This window comes from Carcharhinus amblyrhynchos, chromosome 23 (assembly GCF_965287045.1).
Source record: "Carcharhinus amblyrhynchos chromosome 23, sCarAmb.v2.hapA, whole genome shotgun sequence".
In the NCBI taxonomy this organism is placed as follows: domain Eukaryota; kingdom Metazoa; phylum Chordata; class Chondrichthyes; order Carcharhiniformes; family Carcharhinidae; genus Carcharhinus; species Carcharhinus amblyrhynchos.
Window position 1 is genome coordinate 46,544,230 of NC_137346.1, and position 19,761 is coordinate 46,563,990.

The window sequence follows — 19,761 nt, forward strand, 5'->3', positions numbered from 1 at the left end:
CTGCCTCACTCACTCAGTCAGTCTGCCTCACTCACTCATTCAGTCTGCCTCACTCACTCAGTCAGTCTGCCTCACTCACTCATTCAGTCTGCCTCACTCACTCAGTCAGTCTGCCTCACTCACTCATTCAGTCTGCCTCACTCACTCACTCACTCAGTCAGTCTGCCTCACTCACTCAGTCAGTCTGCCTCACTCACTCATTCAGTCTGCCTCACTCACTCAGTCAGTCTGCCTCACTCACTCATTCAGTCTGCCTCACTCACTCAGTCAGTCTGCCTCACTCACTCATTCAGTCTGCCTCACTCACTCACTCACTCACTCACTCACTCACTCAGTCTGCCTCACTCACTCATTCAGTCTGCCTCACTCACTCACTCACTCACTCACTCGTTCAGTCTGCCTCGCTCATTCAGTCTGCCTCACTCACTCAGTCAGTCTGCCTCACTCACTCACTCACTCACTCAGTCGGTCAGTCAATAGGCATCACTTGCTCCATCTATCAGTTGATGTCACTTCCTCAGTCAGTCATTCAGCATCACTCATTCAATCATTCAATCTCTTTGTGATTTCATTCAGCCTTGCCCAATCAGCCATTGAGCCTCTCTTGGTTCATCATTCGAACTCTCTGGGTCGGTCACTCAGACACAATCAGTCAGTCGGTCGGCCCCATTTGGTCAATCATTCAGCCTTGCTTTGTCCGTCAGTCAGCTTCACTTGGCTTTTGGTTGCCTCACTACATCAGTCACAGACAAACCCTGGTCCCTTATCTATAATTAGAGGGTTATAGACCAATCTGTGTGAGGGATGAATATGATGAACAGATTGCCTGGCCAATTGGGAGCGCAGGAATTCTGGGAGGCTAGTGAGGGATCGCGACATTGGACAACTTGGCCAAACAACGGGAGAGCAGGAATGGTGAGTGGTCAACTTCTCCAGTCAGATACAGGAATCAAAATGATTGACATGTGGATCAACCAACTGGAGAGCAGAGTTGTTGCATCATTTGAGTGTTCAATATGAAGTCAGAGAGTCCATGTGAGTAGAGCTTCCCCTCAGGTTTTAATGAATTGTTGAAATGTAGTAAAGGGGAATTTCAGCACACTTTTCAACTCCTGTCTGAACTTAGTTTGCGTCACAGCGTAAATGGCGGTGTTTGTGCAGCAACTCAGGAGCTGCAGCATGAAGCCAAATTCCAGAACAAAACCATGTAACCATACAGAATAATAACCCAACCAAAACATCCGGTTCCATATCGAATAGACCAGTAATACTGACCATAACAGCATGAAATTGGCAGAGATAACAAACAATAAAATAATGGATTTCCTTCGGTTCTCCATCTCTGGATCTCCAGCACTCTCTCCAATCTTGTGAGCTTGGAGTCTCCTGCGTGCTCTGCTGCTTACTAAAATGTGTCTGATGGTGAAAATATTGAGCATCAGGATTATAACAAATGGGCAAAACGGGTTTAGAATGTAGTGGACAAACTCAATTGTCCCCCAGACCGGAGATTGCAGAACATCCCATGTGACAACACAAAACAAGGGGGTATTGAACAGGTAATATTTATCTAATAACATAAAATACCAGAAAATGTTCTTTAAACAGCTCAGTGCAGTCACTGTTCCCAGAACCACAGCTGCCGTTTTCTCACTGCAATATTTACTTTTCAGTTTGGGGCAGCAAATGCCCACAAATCGATCAAAGGTGAAAGTGACGGTGAACCAGACAGAACAATCCGTTGCTGCATAAACTAAAACAGCGTGAATATTACACACACGGATGGACTCCAGGAAAACAAACTGTTGCGCAAAGGTAATTGGAATTTGTCTCAATATCAGGTCAAGGATAATGACCAGTAAATCTCCCATTGACATGGCCATCAGGTAACGAGTGACACATTTGGACAGTCCACAGTTTCTGTTCTTCAGTGTCACAACTGTGATTATATTCACTGGAAGGAAAATAAAGAATTAAATTATACATCAGGCTGCGGAAGCAATTGTCTCTTTGAGTGAGGTGATGTTGCCAAATACACACACACAAAACACACACAAAACACACACAGACACACACAAAACACACACACACACAAAACACACACACACACACACACAAAACACACACAGACACACACAAAACACACACAAAACACACACACACACAAAACACACACAGACACACACAAAACACACACAAAACACACACACACACACACAAAACACACACAGACACACAAAACGCACACAAAAAACACACACACAAAACACACACACACAAAACACACACAGACACACAAAACACACACACGCACAAACACAAAACACACACACACACAAAACACACACAGACACACAAAATGCACACACGCACAAACACAAAACACACACACACACAAAACATACACAGACACACAAAACGCACACACACACAAACACAAAACACACACATACACAAAACACACAGACACACAAAACGCACACACACACACAGACACACATACAAAACACACACACATACATACAAAACATAAGCACACATACAAAACACACACATACAAAACACACACACATACAAATACATTCAGGCACACAGTCTCTCAGACACTTACACACTGACACCATTTCATACAAAAACACAAACAAAAAGCACCCACTCACAATCATGCACACAGGAATACACTATCCTCTCACACACACAAACACACACAGAAATACACTCACAATTATACACACTTACACACACACACACTCATTCATTCTCACTAAGACACATTCTCACACAGACAGAGTTAAATTCAATCACTCACACACATACTCATTCTATTTCACACACACACTTATATCCAGACATATATGGAATCCCACTCACACAGACAGTCACTCACACACACATTCACATACACAGACTAACAAACAAACATTGGCTCACCAAATGAAACTCACAGTCAAACACACACAAACATACACTCACACACATCCAACCGCACACACACAATTACATACTCAAAAACACAAACATGCAAACACACATGTGCATTCTCATGCTCACTATCACACACACAGACTCAAACACACACACACATGTACACACACCTTGTCTCTCACACACACAGGATGGAATGTTATTAGTGCGTCCATCCGAGTTTCACTCTATCCCACTCGAGGCCAAACGGGAATTCCATTCTCGAGCCTCACAAACCCCGGAACTGGTGTTGGTGTGTAGTAAAATTTCACTGCATTCTCTTCCACACACCCACCAACCCTTGACACACAAACACTCCCAACTCTGACACCCCCAAACACATACATTCACATACTCACACACGCAAACTCCCTTTCTCCCTCTTTCTCACACACACAGGAGCAAATAACACACAAAATTTACACACTCTCACACACACAAACACACACACACAAACACAGACAAACTTACACACGCTATTCTCTTCCAAAAACAAACACATACACAGATTCACACGCAAACATAAACACACTCATACATATAGATAGAAACACAAACCCTCTCTCTCTCTCTGCCTCTGTCCATCACACATACACACACACACACACACAAACATAGACACACACACACACACAAACATAGACACACACACACATGTACATACACACACACACAGAGGCACACACGCACACAACACATCCCACACTGGCACAGCCATGGACAAAAACATAGATAGATACACAGATATACACACAGACACTGACACACACACCGACTCTCTTACTCACCCATTAAAGCAGATACACGCTCACACAGACACTCACATATTCTCTCTGAATTATACCCACAGACCAACACACAAGCACACACACTCCCTCACGCACAAAGTCATTCACACACACAATCTCTGTCACGCACATATACATTCACACACATGCACACTTACTCTCTCATGCAAAATGACATTGAAACATTCTCACTCAGACAAATAAAAACACATACAGATATGCTAACACTGACACAAAAACACCTGCAAAGACACAACCTTCCTCTCTAAAATGCACGCACCCACTGAAACACACACTGGCAAACAGACTCTCTCACACACACACACACACACACACACACACAGTCTCCCTCTCTCATACACTCCCACTCAAATATAGAAACTCCCACACTAGAAACGTACACAGATACACACACACACACATGGATATTTACAAAATTGCACACTCTCTCTCACAAAAAACTAAATAGACAAACAAACCCTGACATAAAAGCACACACATGAACAAAGACACGGTTTTTTTCTCCCTTTCTCTCCCACGCACATACACTCAAACACATACTCACACACCCACATACACACTCACTGACCCTCGCACAGTTTCTCACTCTCATACATACCCACACATCCACACAAACTCCCACACAGAAAGGCCCATAGACGCATTCCCAAACAGAAACACACATACACCATCTCACACACTCAGTCACATAAACACACACACAAACTCACACTTTCGCACAGTTTCTCTCCCTCTCTCTCACACACAAATATACAAACACCCTCACAGGTAGAAAATATACACTCACACAGAAACACACACAAACACACACACAAACATACTTTCACAAACACAAATAATCAACCAAATTCACATAAACCCATACTCTTTCTCTCATAGTCTCTCTCTCTCTTACACACTCACTTATAGAAACACACACACTCTCACACACACTCACACAACCTCACACACACACACACTCGCATATACACACACACTCACCGAAACTCACATTCTCACATACACTCACATAGAAACACACACACACAAACTCTCACACTCACTCTCACAAACACACACGTACTGACACACACTCTCACACATGTACACGCAAGCAAACAGACATGCACATACACTCCCACACAATGACATTCTCAGGGATACACACAAGCATTGATGCACAGACACAGGCACACACACATACTCACACACTCAGCAACTCAAACACACACAAACACAAACATGCACTCTCCGTTACACACACACTCTCATTTACCAACACACACACATACTCACACACTCAGCAACTCAAACACACACAAACATGCACTCTCCGTTACACACACACTCTCATTTACCAACACACACACATACTCACACACTCACACTCAAACATGCACACACACAGATAAGCGTGCGGGCATACACACACACGCTGTCTCTATCACAGACACACACACGCACACAGTTACACACAAACAGTGACGCACACAGACACAATCACACAATCTCTCACCAAACATACACACTCACACACTCAATCACACAGACACCCAAACTCTCTCTTACACACACACACACACACACACACACACACACACACACACACACACACACACACACACACACACACACATGCCTGATATGTATCCCAAGTGTTTTTCTATCAATATGTTGAAAGTCCAATAAAGCACAGCCCAGTGCTGGATCTGGTTAACACCATAAGACAAAGGAGCAGAATTAGGCCCCGTGGCCCATGGAGTCTGCTCCACCACTCAGTCATGGCTGATTATGTTTTTCTAATCCCCATTTTTGTGTCTGCGTGGGTTTCCTCCGGGTGCTCTGGATTCATCCCACGATCCAAAGATGTGCGGGTTAGGTTGATTGGCCAGGCTAAATTACCCCTTAGTGTCCTGAAATGCGAAGGTTAGAGGGATTTGCGGGTAAATCTGTAGGGATTAGGAGGGAGGGCCTGGATTGGATTGTGGTCGGTACAGACTCGATGACCTTTTTGAGCAGTGTAGTGTTTCTATGATTCTATCATTCTCCTGCCTTTCCCATAGCTCCTTGTTTATTTGGAGTAAGGGGAATTATGAGGCTATCAGGCAGGAAATTGGAGGCTTAAATTGGAAAGTGATTTTCTCAGGGAAATGTACAGAAGAAATGTGGCAAATTTTCAGGGAATATTTGTCTGGAGTTCTGCACATCAACGTTCCAGTGAGACAGGGAAGTTATGGTAGGTTACAGGAACTGTGGTGTAGAAATAAATCTAATCAAGAAGAAAAGAAAAGCTTACAAAAGGTTCAGGGAGCTAGGTAATGTTAGAGATCTAGAAGAGTATACAGCTAGTAGAAAAGATCTTAAGAAGGAGATTAGGAGAGCCAGAAGGGATCATGAGAAGGCCTTGGCAGGCTGGATTAAGGAAAACTCCAAGGTATTCTACAAATGTGAAGGGCAAGAGGGTAAGATGTGAAGGAATAGGACCTACCAGGTGTGACGGTGGGAAAGTTTGTTTGGAACCGATAGAAATAGCAGAGGCACTCAATGAATACTTTACTTCAGTATTCACAGTGGAAAAGGATCTTGGTGGTTGTAGTGCAGACTTACAGCAGACTGAAAAGCTTGAGCATGTAGGTATTAAGAAAGAGGATGTGTTGGAGCTTTTGAAAAGCTTTAGATAAGTCACCAGGACCAGATGGGATGTACCCCAGGTTACTGTGGGAGGCGAGGGAAGAGATTGCTGAGCCTCTGGCAATGATCTTCGCGTCATCAATGGAGACGGGAGTAGTTCCAAAGGATTGTGGATGTTGTTTCTTTATTCAAGAAAGGAAGTAGAGATAGCCCTGGAAATTATAGACCAGTGAGTCGAATCTCAATCCTGAGAGGCAGGATTTATGAACATTTGCAGAGGTATAACATGATTAAGAATAGTCAGCACGGCTTTGTCAAAGGCAGATCATACCTTACGAGCCTGATTGAATTTTATGAGGATGTGACTAAACACATTGATGAAGGAAGAGCGGTAGATGTGGTTTATATGGACTTCAGCAAGGTGCTTGATAAGGTGCCCCATGCAAGGCTTATTGAGAAAGTGAGGGGGCATGGGATCCAAGGGAACATTGCTTTGTGGATCCAGTACTGGCTTGCCCACAGAAGGCAGAGAGTGGTTGTAGATGGGTCTTTTTCTACATGGAGGTTGGTCACCAGTGGAGTGCCCCAGGGATCTGTTCTGGGACCCTTACTCTTTGTGATTTTTATAAATGACCTGGATGAGGAAGTGGAGGGATGGGTTGGTAAGTTTGCCGATGACACAAAGGTTGGTGGTGTTGTGGATAGTGTGGAGGGATGTCAGAAGTTGCAGCGTAACAGAGATAGGATACAAGACTGGGCGGAGAAATGGCAGATGGAACCAAGGGGGCAAACTGAGTCTGAAACTGGAGGACATTTGAAGGAGATTGGATGAATATTTCTTATCAGTCTTCACTCAGCAAAAGGAGGTAGATTTCAAGAAAAGAGACATACAGTTTCACAAAGGAAAAGGGGAGTGTCCAGTTGCATACACAAAGTTTATTGCTGGGTCGCTTATAGATTGTTATGATACAAGTGACAATGTGGTGGATGACACATAGATTGGCAAGACGGTGAACAGTGAAGAAGATGTTTGTCGGTTACGGGAGGATATCAATGTCTCGATCACATGTGCAGAACATTAGCAGATTGTTCAAACATCTGACAAGTGCCTTGGGGCGCACTTCGAAAAAATAGATAGCCTTGGGCTTGTACTCGCTGCACTTCAGGAGAATGAGTGGGGATCGCTTCAGGCTCTGTAAAATACTGAAGGGGACTTTGAACAGATGTCTGTTCCTTTAGGGATATCTAAAACAAGAGATCACAGAGATTGAGAGAAGTTCTCTTCACTCAAAGGTGAATCCATGGAATTCTCTGCCCATTGAAGTGGTGGAGGCTGCCTCGCTGAATATGTTTAAGTCACGGGTAGATAGTGCAGATTTGCAGCAGACTGAAAAGCTTGAGCATGTAGATATTAAGAAAGAGGGTGTGTTGGAGCTTTTGAAAAGCTTTAGTTAAGTCACTGGGACCGGATGGGATACACCCCAGGCTACTGTGGGAGGCAAGGGAGGAGATTGCTGATCTTCTGTCGATGATCTTTGCATTGTCAATGGAGATGGGAGAGATTCCAGAGGATTGGAGGATTGAGGATGTGGTTCCTTTATTCAAGAAAGGAAGTAGAGATAGCCCTGGAAATTATAGACCGGTGAGTCTAACCTCAGTGGTTGGTAAGTTGATGGAGAAGATCCTGAGAGACAGGATTTATGAACATTTGGAGAGGTATAATATGGTTAAGAATCGTCAGCATGGCTTTGACAAAGGCAGATAGGGTAGATAGTTTTCTGATAGACAGGGGAATTAAGGGTTATGGGGAGAAAGCGGGAAAGTGGAACTGATCCACTTCAGATCAGCCATGACCTTATTGAATGGCGGGGCAGGCTCGAGGGGCTAGATGGCCGACTCCTGCTCCTATTTCTTATGTTCAAAACTGAGATGCAGAGAAACTGATCTCAGAGAATTATGAAAATGTGGAACTCGTTGCCCCAGAGTGCAATGGAGGCAGAATCAATCCACAGATTTGAGGAAGAGATAGATGGAGTAAATACATCCACACCTCCTTCCTCCAGAGAGGGATGTCGATGAGTGAGTAAAGCCTTTACTGTTGGAATATTATGTAACACATTCTGAAGTTACGTGCCCTGGTCAAAGGGATAAAGGAGCTGCCTATTATTTAAATGGAGAACGACTGCAGACAGAGGGATTTGTCAGTCCTCGTGAATAAACCGCAAAATGTTAGCATGCAGGAAGGCTAATGGAACGTTGGCCTTTAGTTTCAAAGGGAAGCCTTATTAAAACTATACAAGGAAGTACTTACACCACACTTGAAATAGTGTGAACAGATTTAGTCGCCTTCCCTAAAAAAAATGCACATCATAGATTGTGAGGAAGGGTGTCATAGTTTGCAGGAAGACTTGGACAGGTTGCAGAGCTGGGCCGAGAGGTGGCGGATGGAGTTTAATGCAGAGAAATGTGAGGTAATTCACTTTGGCAGGAATAACAGATGTGTCGAGTATAGGGCTAACGAGAGGACTTTGAATAGTGTGGATGAACAGCGGGATCTAGGTGTATGTGTACATAGATCCCTGAAAGTTGGGAATCAAGTAGATAAGGTTGTTAAGAAGGCATACGGTGTCTTGGCGTTTATTGGTAGGGGGATTGAATTTAGGAGTCGCAGCGTCATGTTGCAACTGTACACTACTCTGGTGCGGCCGCACTTGGAGTACTGTGTGCAGTTCTGGTTCCCACATTACAAGAAGGATGTGGAGGCATTGGAGAGAGTGCAGAGGAGGTTTACCAGGATGTTGCCTGGTATGGTGGGGAGGTCCTATGAGGAGAGACTGAGGGATTTAGGGTTGTTTTCGTTGGAAAGAAGGCGGCTAAGAGGGGATCTTATTGAAACATATAAGATGATTAGAGGTTCAGATAGGGTGGATAGTGATAGCCTTTTTCCTCGGATGGAGAAAGCTAGCACGAGGGGGCATGGCTTTAAATTAAGGGGGGGTAGCTACAGGACAGATGTCAGGGGTAGGTTCTTTACCCAGAGGATGGTGAGGGATTGGAATGCCCTGCCTGCTGCAGTTGTAAATGCGCCTAGTTTGGGGGCGTTTAAGAGATCCGTGGATAGGTTTATGGACGAAAAGGGATTGGTTTAGGTTAGTGGGTCATTGTTTTTGTAACTGGTCGGCGCAACATCGTGGGCCGAAGGGCCTGTTCTGCGCTGTAATGTTCTATGTTCTATGTTCTATGTTCTATACCGTTTAACAAATAGATTTGAAATATTAACAGGATGAAGACACTTACCAGGGACACCAACGATAGCTAGGATGGGATAGTAAATCCCTTGAATAACCATGAGTGCAAATTCAATGCGAGATGTTAATAGTTTCACATCTTTAGAAAGGTAGTAAAGACCCGAGATAAAACTCCTGTCGACTGTTGTAACATTCCAGTCCATCGCTCTCAGATTCTCATCCATTCCCATTTCTATATTTTCGGATTCTAATCACTCCTCTTCCTTTTCCTGAAACTACTGATCTCTGCTTGTGTCGGGGTCCACGCTCCCGCTGGAAGTGGAATAACACATTCAAAGGAAACCCATATTAATAGCAGAGGGGAAACCTTCTGAGACACTGGCCAGGCCCATGGAGACTGCCATTAATCATAGTCAATAAACAAACAGATTCAGATCATACCGTTCGTTTCAACACATTTTATATCAAAATGGACAAAAACAAATTGTTCATTCTGGATCACAGTAAGATTTGTGCTGAGCAATCTGCTGAGGGTTCTGACAGCTCACAGAACATCTCCGTTTCGTTGGGGGAAATATTGTAGTTCATAAGGACTGTCCTCTTGGCTTCAGGACCTGACACTATTTCAACACAAAAACATCCTCAAACCGGTCTTCTAATGTCTTTCTCAGTACACAGTTAGTGCGCAGTGAAGGAGTGAGCTTGAAGGAAGAAATTGCCTCTGATGATAACGGGTCTGGAATGAAAATAAATGGCCCATGGATTACGAATAAATTATATTTTATAAAGGTTTTCACGAGGTTCCCTGGTGATCTAGTGGTTAACATTCAGCGCACTCACCACCATGGCCCGGTTTCTTGTCAGGGATTAAAAATTTGATGAGCTTGAATCAAAATCAGCGACAGGCCTGTCTACACCAGTGGGAGTGAGATTCGTTTCTTCATGTCTGATTTGGAAATGTGCAACAGGTTCATAACAGGAAGAAGAGGCACAATGATAGAACATAGAACATAGAACACTACAGCACAAACAGGCCCTTTGGCCCACGAGTTGCGCCGATCACATCAACACCTACCAATCCATAGACCTATCTATAACCCCCAATCCCATTAAACCCCATATACTCATCCAGAAGTCTTTTAAAAGACCGCAGCGAGTTCGCCTCCACCACCACTGACGGCAGCCGATTCCATTCACTCACCACCCTCTGAGTGAAAAACTTACCCCTAACATCACTTCTGTACTTGCCTCCCCGCACCTTAAACCTGTGTCCTCTCGTAGCGACCATTTCAACCCAGGGAAATAGCCTCTGAGAGTCCACCCTATCTATTCCTCTCAATATTTTATAAACTTCTATCAGGTCGCCTCTCAACCTTCGTCTCTCCAGGGAGAAGAGTCCCAGCTCCCTCAACCTCACTTCATTAGGCATGCCTCCCAATCCAGGCAACATCCTTGTAAATCTCCTCTGTACCCTTCCAATAGCTTCTACATCTTTCCTATAGTGAGGCGACCAGAACTGCGCACAGTACTCCAAATGAGGCCTGACAAGGGTCTTATAAAGTTGCAGCATTACCTCCCGATTCCTAAACTCAATCCCTCGATTAATGAAGGCCAGTACACCATACGCCTTCTTGACCACATCCTCCACCTGCGAGGCCGATTTAAGAGTCCTGTGGACCCGGACCCCAAGATCCTTCTGCTGTTCAACACTACTAAGGCTCCTGCCCTTGATAGTGTACTCGTTCATCCCGTTGGTTCTGCCAAAATGGACGACTACACATTTATCCGCGTTGAAGTCCATCTGCCACTTCTCCGCCCAGTCCTGCATCCTATCTATGTCCTGCTGCAACTTTTGACATCCTTCCAGACCATCCACAACACCACCGACCTTCGTGTCATCAGCGAACTTACTAACCCATCCCTCCACTTCCTCATCCAGGTCATTTATGAAAATGACAAACAGCAAGGGTCCTAGAACAGATCCCTGGGGCACTCCACTGGTGACTGACCTCCATTCAGAAAAAGACCCATCTACAACCACTCTCTGCCTTCTGCAGGCAAGCCAGTTCTGGATCCACAAGGCCAAAGCCCCTTGGATCCCATGCCCGCTCACCTTCTCAAGAAGTCTTACATGGGGGACCTTATCTAACGCCTTGCTGAAGTCCATGTAAACCACATCCACGAGACTTCCTTCGTCAATGTGTTCAGTCACATTATCGAAGAATTCAACTAGGCTCGTAAGGCACGACCTGCCCTTGACAAATCCATGCTGACTATTTTTGATCATGTCAAACCTCTCCAAATGCTCAGATGGATTGCAGAATACTGCCAATAGAGAAGAGGATGCGAGAGAGATGGGGATGGATCTGGCTTACGATGGGGTAATTTTTTTACCGTTTACACTGACAGAAAAATACCCCAGATCTGGGTTCACATCTCGAGCTCAATGACAGGAACGTTCATCACTGAGTTAATTTAAAATAGGGCAGTCCGCTGGGACGGTGGTTAGCACTATTGCTTGATATCACCAGGGACCCGGGCTGGACTCCCGGCTTGGGTCACTGTCCGTGTGGATTCTCCATGTTCTCCCAGTGGTTTCCTCTGTGTTTTCTCCCATAGTCTAAAACAAGTGCATTGCCCGTGCTAAATTCTCCCTCAGTGCACGTGAACAGGCGCCAGAATGTGCCAGCTGGGGGATTCTCATTGTAGTTCATTGCATTAGTAATGAACCCCTATTTGTGACGGAGTGAATGAACTTTATACATTAAACTGTCCGGCTTTCGGTGACGTGGAAGCAGCTCTCACTCACAAACCAATATCTGTGAGGTTAACAAAGCAGGATGGAGAATGGCTCAGTTTAAATGCTGACACAGCTTGAGGAACGGAGAGTTGGAGTTCCCCAAGGAAAGCAGCAAAGTTTGAAAATAACGGTGCCCACCCTGTGGCTCCAAACCACCACCCTGAGATTCAGATTCTCGTACTCCACGACTAACCGAGACCAACACCGGCTGCTGTGATGCTCGCTCAGTTTCTTAACATCCAGGAAGACAGGTTATGTTTCCCATCCAGTGTGACAGCTTGTTCAGATTCCAATATTTGCAATTAACCGACCGACAGAATCCCCAAGAATTTCTCCTCCCAATCATCAATAACATCATTCAAATCTTCCACTTCTCAGCTGGACCTCCTCCTAAACATTCCAAAGAACTCTTGCCTTGGGAATCAACTGATTCCTATGGACCTTCCAACCTCACCCCCCACTCCCCACACCCATCTCACCCCCCATCCCATCTCACCCCCCACCCCATCTCACCCCCCACCCCGCCTCACCCCCCACTCCCCACCCCACCTCACCCCCCACCCCCCACCCCATCTCACCCCCCCACCCCGCCTCACCCCCCACTCCCCCACCCCACCTCACCCCTCACCCCCCACCCCACCTCACCCCCCACCCCCCACCCCACCTCACCCCCCACCCCCCACCCCACCTCACCCCCCACCCCCCCACCCCACCTCACCCCCCACCCCCCACCCCATCTCACCCCCCACCCCCCTACCCCACCTCACCCCCCACCCCCCACCCCATCTCACCCCCCACCCCCCCCACCCCACCTCACCCCCACCCCCCACCCCACCTCACCCCCCACCCCCCACCCCATCTCACCCCCCCACCCCATCTCACCCCCCCACCCCCCCACCCCACCTCACGCCCACCCCCCACCCCACCTCACCCCCCACCCCCCACCCCATCTCACCCCCCCACCCCATCTCACCCCCCCACCCCCCCACCCCACCTCACCCCCCACTCCCCACCCCACCTCACCCCATACTCCCCACCCCACCTCACCCCACACTCCCCACCCCACCTCACCCCCCACCCCTCACCCCATCTCACCCCCCACCCCATCTCACCCCCCCACCCCATCTCACCCCCCCACCCCCCCACCCCACCTCACCCCATACTCCCCACCCCACCTCACCCCATACTCCCCACCCCACCTCACCCCCCACTCCCCACCCCACCTCACCCCCCACCCCCCACCCCATCTCACCCCCCACCCCATCTCACCCCCCACCCCCCACCCCATCTCACCCCCCACCCCATCTCACCCCCCCACCCCCCCACCCCACCTCACCCCCCACTCCCCACCCCACCTCGCCCCCCACTCCCCACCCCACCTCGCCCCCCCACTCCCCACCCCACCTCACCCCCCACTCCCCACCCCACCTCACCCCCACTCCCCACCCCACCTCGCCCCACACTCCCCACCCCACCTCGCCCCACACTCCCCACCCCACCTCGCCCCACACTCCCCACCCCACCTCACCCCCCACCCCCCACCCCACCTCACCCCATACTCCCCACCCCACCTCACCCCCCACCCCCCACCCCACCTCGCCCCCCCACTCCCCACATCACCTCGCCCCCCACCCCATCTCACCCCCCACCCCCACCCCCCACCCATGGACTTTCCAACATAGTTTCTGGATCACTTGTTTTATTTTTGAGCTTCTGGGGATTCCCTTGAATGTTTGTATAAGGATGTGCATGGTATTGATGTCTTTTCTTTTGATTCACAAGTGATTCAGTCCGCCTTGTTGTCCAACGAGGGGCATACACGCGATGGGTCGTGTGTGGGCTGCTCTTGGTTGTTTCGAGATTGGCCTAGTGCTTCATGTCGTTAGTGTGCGCTTAAACTGGACCAGATACTGGGCAAGACGACAGCTCAGTGACTATCACTGTTTGCTGTGCAGACACATGGATTTGGGCCGGTGTCTGTGGGAGTTTGCGCATTCTCCCCGTGCTTGCGTGGGTTTTCTCCGGGTGCTCCGGTTTCCTCCCACACCCCAAAGATGTGCTATTAGGCTGATTGGTGTAACAAATTGTCCCTAAATTAGTCTCCCCTCAATCTGGTTTCCAATGTGGAGTGCCATCAGCGTAGACAAGGGTCACGGGTGGAAGAGGGGACTCACAATGTTAAAATGGCGGTGTGGGCTCGTTGGGCCGAAGGGCCTGTTTCCTGTGCTGTGTTGTTCTTTGTTCTTTGTACATCCTTTAATCCACTCTTTTTTCTGTAACATTTTGTGATTAAACTTTTGAATAGTTGTGAACATATTTGTGACAGTGAAGGGTTGTTCCTTTTCTAGGTGGAACTGTGAAACACGTTGACACACTGAGAGAAACCCACACGCAGAGAGTGACATAGAACATAGAACACTACAGCACAAACAGGCCCTTCGGCCCACAAGTTGTGCTGATCATATCCCTACCTACCAGGCCTATCTATAACCCCCAATCCCATTAAATCCCATGTACTCATCCAGAAGTCTCTTAAAAGACCCCAGCGAGTTCGCTTAGAACATAGAACAACATAGAACATTACAGCGCAGAACAGGCCCTTCGGCCCACGATGTTGCGCCGACCAGTTACAAAAACAATGACCCACTAGCCTATACCAATCCCTTTTCGTCCATAAACCTATCCAGAGATCTCTTAAACGCCCCCAAACTAGACGCATTTACAACTGCAGCAGGCAGGGCATTCCAATCCCTCACCACCCTCTGGGTAAAGAACCTACCCCTGACATCCGTCCTGTAGCTACCCCCCCTTCTACTGCCAACGGCAGCCGATTCCACTCACTCACCACCCTCTGAGTGAAAAACTTACCCCCGATTTAAGGAGAGACAAACAGACGGGAAACAAGCCCGATATCAAATTGGTTCCATTTCCAACTGCAAATTCCGTGAATGCTATTGTGGATCAACTGAAGTGGGAAAACTCCCGAGTGTCTGGATGGATTGGATTAAATTCGCTCTTTAGACAGACGTTTAAAACCAGGAATAATGAAATACTGGAAATCCCATCCAGCTGTAAGGTTAACCAGATTCCCCCCTTCTGTGGTGTATTTTCATTTAATGAAGATTGTTTAAAAAGCCATTCAACCCATAGCTTGAAACTCACTTTTCAGAATCAGCAATAATTTGCCTTTATTAAGAGACAGTTAGTGTCAGAGACAAACAGCCGTACAACACAGAGAGGGTCTTCAGGTCCATGGAACCAGGAAAGTTGCACTCATCCCATTTCCCTTCACTTGCTCCATGTTCTTGAATGTTCTGATGTTTCAACTCTTCACCCAAGTATTTACTGAAAGTTGTAACTTTTGCCACCTCCACCATCTTCCCAGGATGTTCATTCCAGATTCCCACCACTCCTGAGTGATCTTGTTTTCCTGAAATCCCCCCGGAATCGACTGTCCCTTACAGTAAAACTCGACCCCTCGTGTTTGACCCACAGGCAGGGGGAACGGTCGATCTTCACTGAAACAAAACAGGGAAACCCAAGAATGCTGAAAGAAAGAGAAGGTTCCGAGTTAGCATTGGATAGGCCAGGTTCAAGTGCAAAGAGGTGATTTTCCGAGTGGTCTGGCGGTTAGGATACAGCGCTGTCATTCCTTTTACGCCCTTATCGATTCCCAGGCAGCAAACAAAGATTTACAAAACACCAATTAAGAAGATCAGGAATTAATTCCAGATCGAAAACAGAAGTTATACTTGTGTCAGTTTGAAGAGCAGGGGAAAAAAATCCATCCCATTCCTCAAATGACTGACGTATGACCAGAGATTCACTTGGTTAGGATTATCTTCCATAGAGTTCAGACGGATGAGGGAGGTTCTTATAAAATTCTAACAGGACAAGACGAGAGGCAGGGAGGGTGCTCTGGGTGGTGCGGGGGTCCAGAACCAGGGTCACAGGCGGAGAATTCGGAGTGTACCATTTAGAGCGGAGGGCAAGACACGTTTCTCCACCCGGAGAGCCTGTGGAATTCGTTACCCCAGGGAGTTGTTGATGTCAAAACATTGAATGTATTCAAGAGGTGGCTGGATAAGGCACCTGGGGCAAATGGGAGCAAAGTTTACCGAGAGAAAAAACAGCATTAGGAACTGAGTTGGACAATCAGTCACGATCAGAATGAATGGCGGAACCAGTTCCAAAGGTGAAACTGCCTCCTCGTTCTCCTATCCCCCGTTTTTCTATGTTTGTATCTGCGAATGTATTATATTGGTTAGAATTGAAAAGAGACAGAAAGCAGAAAGAAACACTTTGATTATTTTTGGAGGAGGAGTGTACCAAGCTCGATGTTTTTACAGCGGAAATGTCTGAGATGGAAAACAGGGAGTTGAAAGACACGACTTGAAAAGAACAGAATTTGAGATTGGTCAGGTACTTTAACTGAAGGATATCTGGTGTCTCTGTGTGAGTCTTATAGTTGATGCTGGAGCTCTGATTTTTCCCGCTGTGATACAAGTCCATCCAGCTGAAAGGTTAACCATGTTCCTCCCTTTACAGCTACCACGAGGCTTGTTTCCATTTAATGAATAATTAAACAATAATCTAGTCGCTCGGGACTCAAACAGGGGCCACAGTCTCGTATCCTGACCACGTGGTTCCCTCAGGAAGTTGATGTGTGATTTCCGTCCATCATCTCTGTCCCCAGTGCTTCATTCTAGGTCACCTTCCCTGCAGAGAGTGGAACACAGTCGTTCCATCATTTTGTAGCAAAATACATTTCCCTCCCTTGTATTAAGATCCCTTCACATTTTGGCATTGAGAAAATATCAACTTTAGTAATTTTGTGGGGGTTTTTTTGTCATGACTCCTGGTTCCTACTGGGACTGGACGACAAGGCAACCCAGGCTCCACCATCACTTCCTCAATGTTTCATTGTCCATCATTCCTTGTGCCAGTTAATCCATCAGACATTGCTCCTTATCACTGACATTGGCCTCACTCGGTTAGTTAGTTGACCACACTCAGCGAGTCAGTAGACCTGACTTGGTCAGTCAGTTGGCCTGGCTTATTTGGTCAGTGGGTTGGCATCACTTGGTGGGTCAGACAGTGGGCCTCGATCGCTCACTCAGTAAGTTGGCCTCACTCTCATGGTCAGTCAGTCAGCCTCCCTCACACTGTCAGTTGGCCCTGCTCATTCAGAAAGAACATAGAACATAGAACATAGAACATAGAACACTACAGCGCGGAACAGGCCCTTCGGCCCACAATGTTGCGCCGACCAGTCTTATTTTTAAAAAAAACATTGACCCACTAATCTAAACCAATCCCTTTTCGTCCATAAACCTGTCCACCAATCTCTTAAACGCCCCCAAACTAGGCGCATTTACAACTGCAGCAGGCAGGGCATTCCAGTCCCTCACCACCCTCTGGTTAAAGAACCTACCCCTGACATCCGTCCTATAACTACCCCCCCTTAATTTAAAGCCATGCCCCCTCGTGCTAGCTTTCTCCATCCGAGGAAACAGGCTATCACCATCCAACCTATCTAAACCTCTAATCATCTTATATGTTTCTATAAGATCCCCTCTTAGCCGCCTTCTTTCCAGTGAAAACAACCCCAAATCCCTCAGTCTCTCCTCATAGGACCTCCCCTCCATACCAGGCAACATCCTGGTAAACCTCCTCTGCACCCTCTCCAAAGCCTCCACATCCTTCCTGTAATGTGGGGACCAGAACTGCACACAGTACTCCAAGTGCGGCCGCACCAGAGTTGTGTACAGTTGCAACATGACGCTGCGACTCCTAAATTCAATCCCCCTACCAATAAACGCCAAGACACCGTACGCCTTCTTAACAACCTTATCTACTTGATTCCCAACTTTCAGGGATCTATGTACACATACACCTAGATCCCTCTGCTCCTCCACTCTATTCAAAGTCCTCCCGTTAGCCCTATACTCAACACATCTGTTATTCCCACCGAAATGGATTACCTCACACTTCTCCGCATTAAACTCCATCCGCCACCTCGCGGCCCATCTCTGCAACCTGTCCAAGTCACCCTGCAAACTTCGACACCCTTCCTCACAATCTACCACACCTCCGACTTTGGTGTCATCAGCAAACTTACTGATCCACCCAACTATACCCTCATCCAGATCATTAATAAAAATTACAAACAGCAGTGGCCCCAAAACAGATCCCTGAGGCACACCACTCGTAACCGAACTCCATGATGAATAATTACCATCAACCACCACCCTCTGTCTCCTGTCTGCTAACCAATTCCTGATCCAAGTACCTAAATTACCACCAATCCCATACATCTGCATTTTCTGCAGATTGTCGTTTATATCAATGATCTGGGTGAGAATATAGGGAGTAAGTTTGCAGACGACACCAAGACTATTGGCGTGTGGACAGTGAAGGAAGTTATCTCGGATTGCAACGGGATCTTGATCAATTGGGCCAGTGGGCTGACAAATGGCAGATGGAGTTTAATTTACATAAATGTGAGGTTATACTTTTTGGTAGATCAACCAGGGAAGGACTCAGTTAATGGTAGGGCGTTGGGGAGAGTTACAGAACAAAGAGATCTCGGGGTTCAGGCTCATAGCTCCTTGAAAGTGGAGTCACAGGTGGACAGAGTGGTGAAGAAGGCATTCGGCATGCTTGGTTTCATCGGTCAGAACATTGAATACAGGAGTTGGGACGTCTTGTTGAAGTTGTACAAGACATTGGTAAAGCCACACTTGGAATATTGTGTACAGTTCTGGTCACCCTATTATAGAAAGGATATTTGTGAACTAGAAAAAGTGCAGAAAATGTTTACTATGATGCTACCAGGACTAGATAGTTTGAGTTATAAGGAGAGATTGGATAAATTAAGATTTTTATTTCCCCTCTGGAGTGTAGGAGGTTTAGGGGTGATCTTATAGAGGTCTATAAAATAATAAGGGGCACAGATCAGCTAGATAGTCAATATCTTTTCCCAAAGGTAGGAGAGTCTAAAACTAGAGGGCAGAGGTTTAAGGTGAGAGGGGAGAGATACAAAAGGGTTCAGAGGGGCATTTCTTCACACAGAGGGTGTCTGGAACGAGCTGCCAGAGGTAGAAGTAGAGGTGGGAACAATTTTGTCTTTTAAAAAGCATTTAGACAGTTACATGAGTACGATGGGTATCGAGGGATATGGGCCAAATGCGGGCAATTGGGACTAACTTTCGGTTTTAAAAAGAGGGTAGCATGGACAAGTTGGGCTGAAGGGCCTGTTTCCCTGCTGTAAACCTCTGTGAGTCTATGACTTGTTGGTCGGCCTCACTTCATTGGTCAGTCAGCCATG

The 19,761-nt window shown here is 46.9% G+C and overlaps 1 protein-coding gene across 1 annotated transcript; it reads right to left on the minus strand.

Moving 5' to 3' along the window:
- Positions 1 to 1,052: 1,052 nt before the first annotated feature.
- On the minus strand, positions 1,053 to 9,855 carry LOC145357539 (putative G-protein coupled receptor 139). The gene is made up of 2 exons (XM_080210993.1): positions 9,681 to 9,855; positions 1,053 to 1,954 (listed from the first exon to the last, which is right to left on the minus strand). Exons 1-2 carry the CDS (start codon positions 9,853 to 9,855, stop codon positions 1,053 to 1,055), a joined length of 1,077 nt encoding a protein of 358 aa, XP_080067119.1.
- Between the last annotated feature and the right edge of the window lie 9,906 nt (positions 9,856 to 19,761).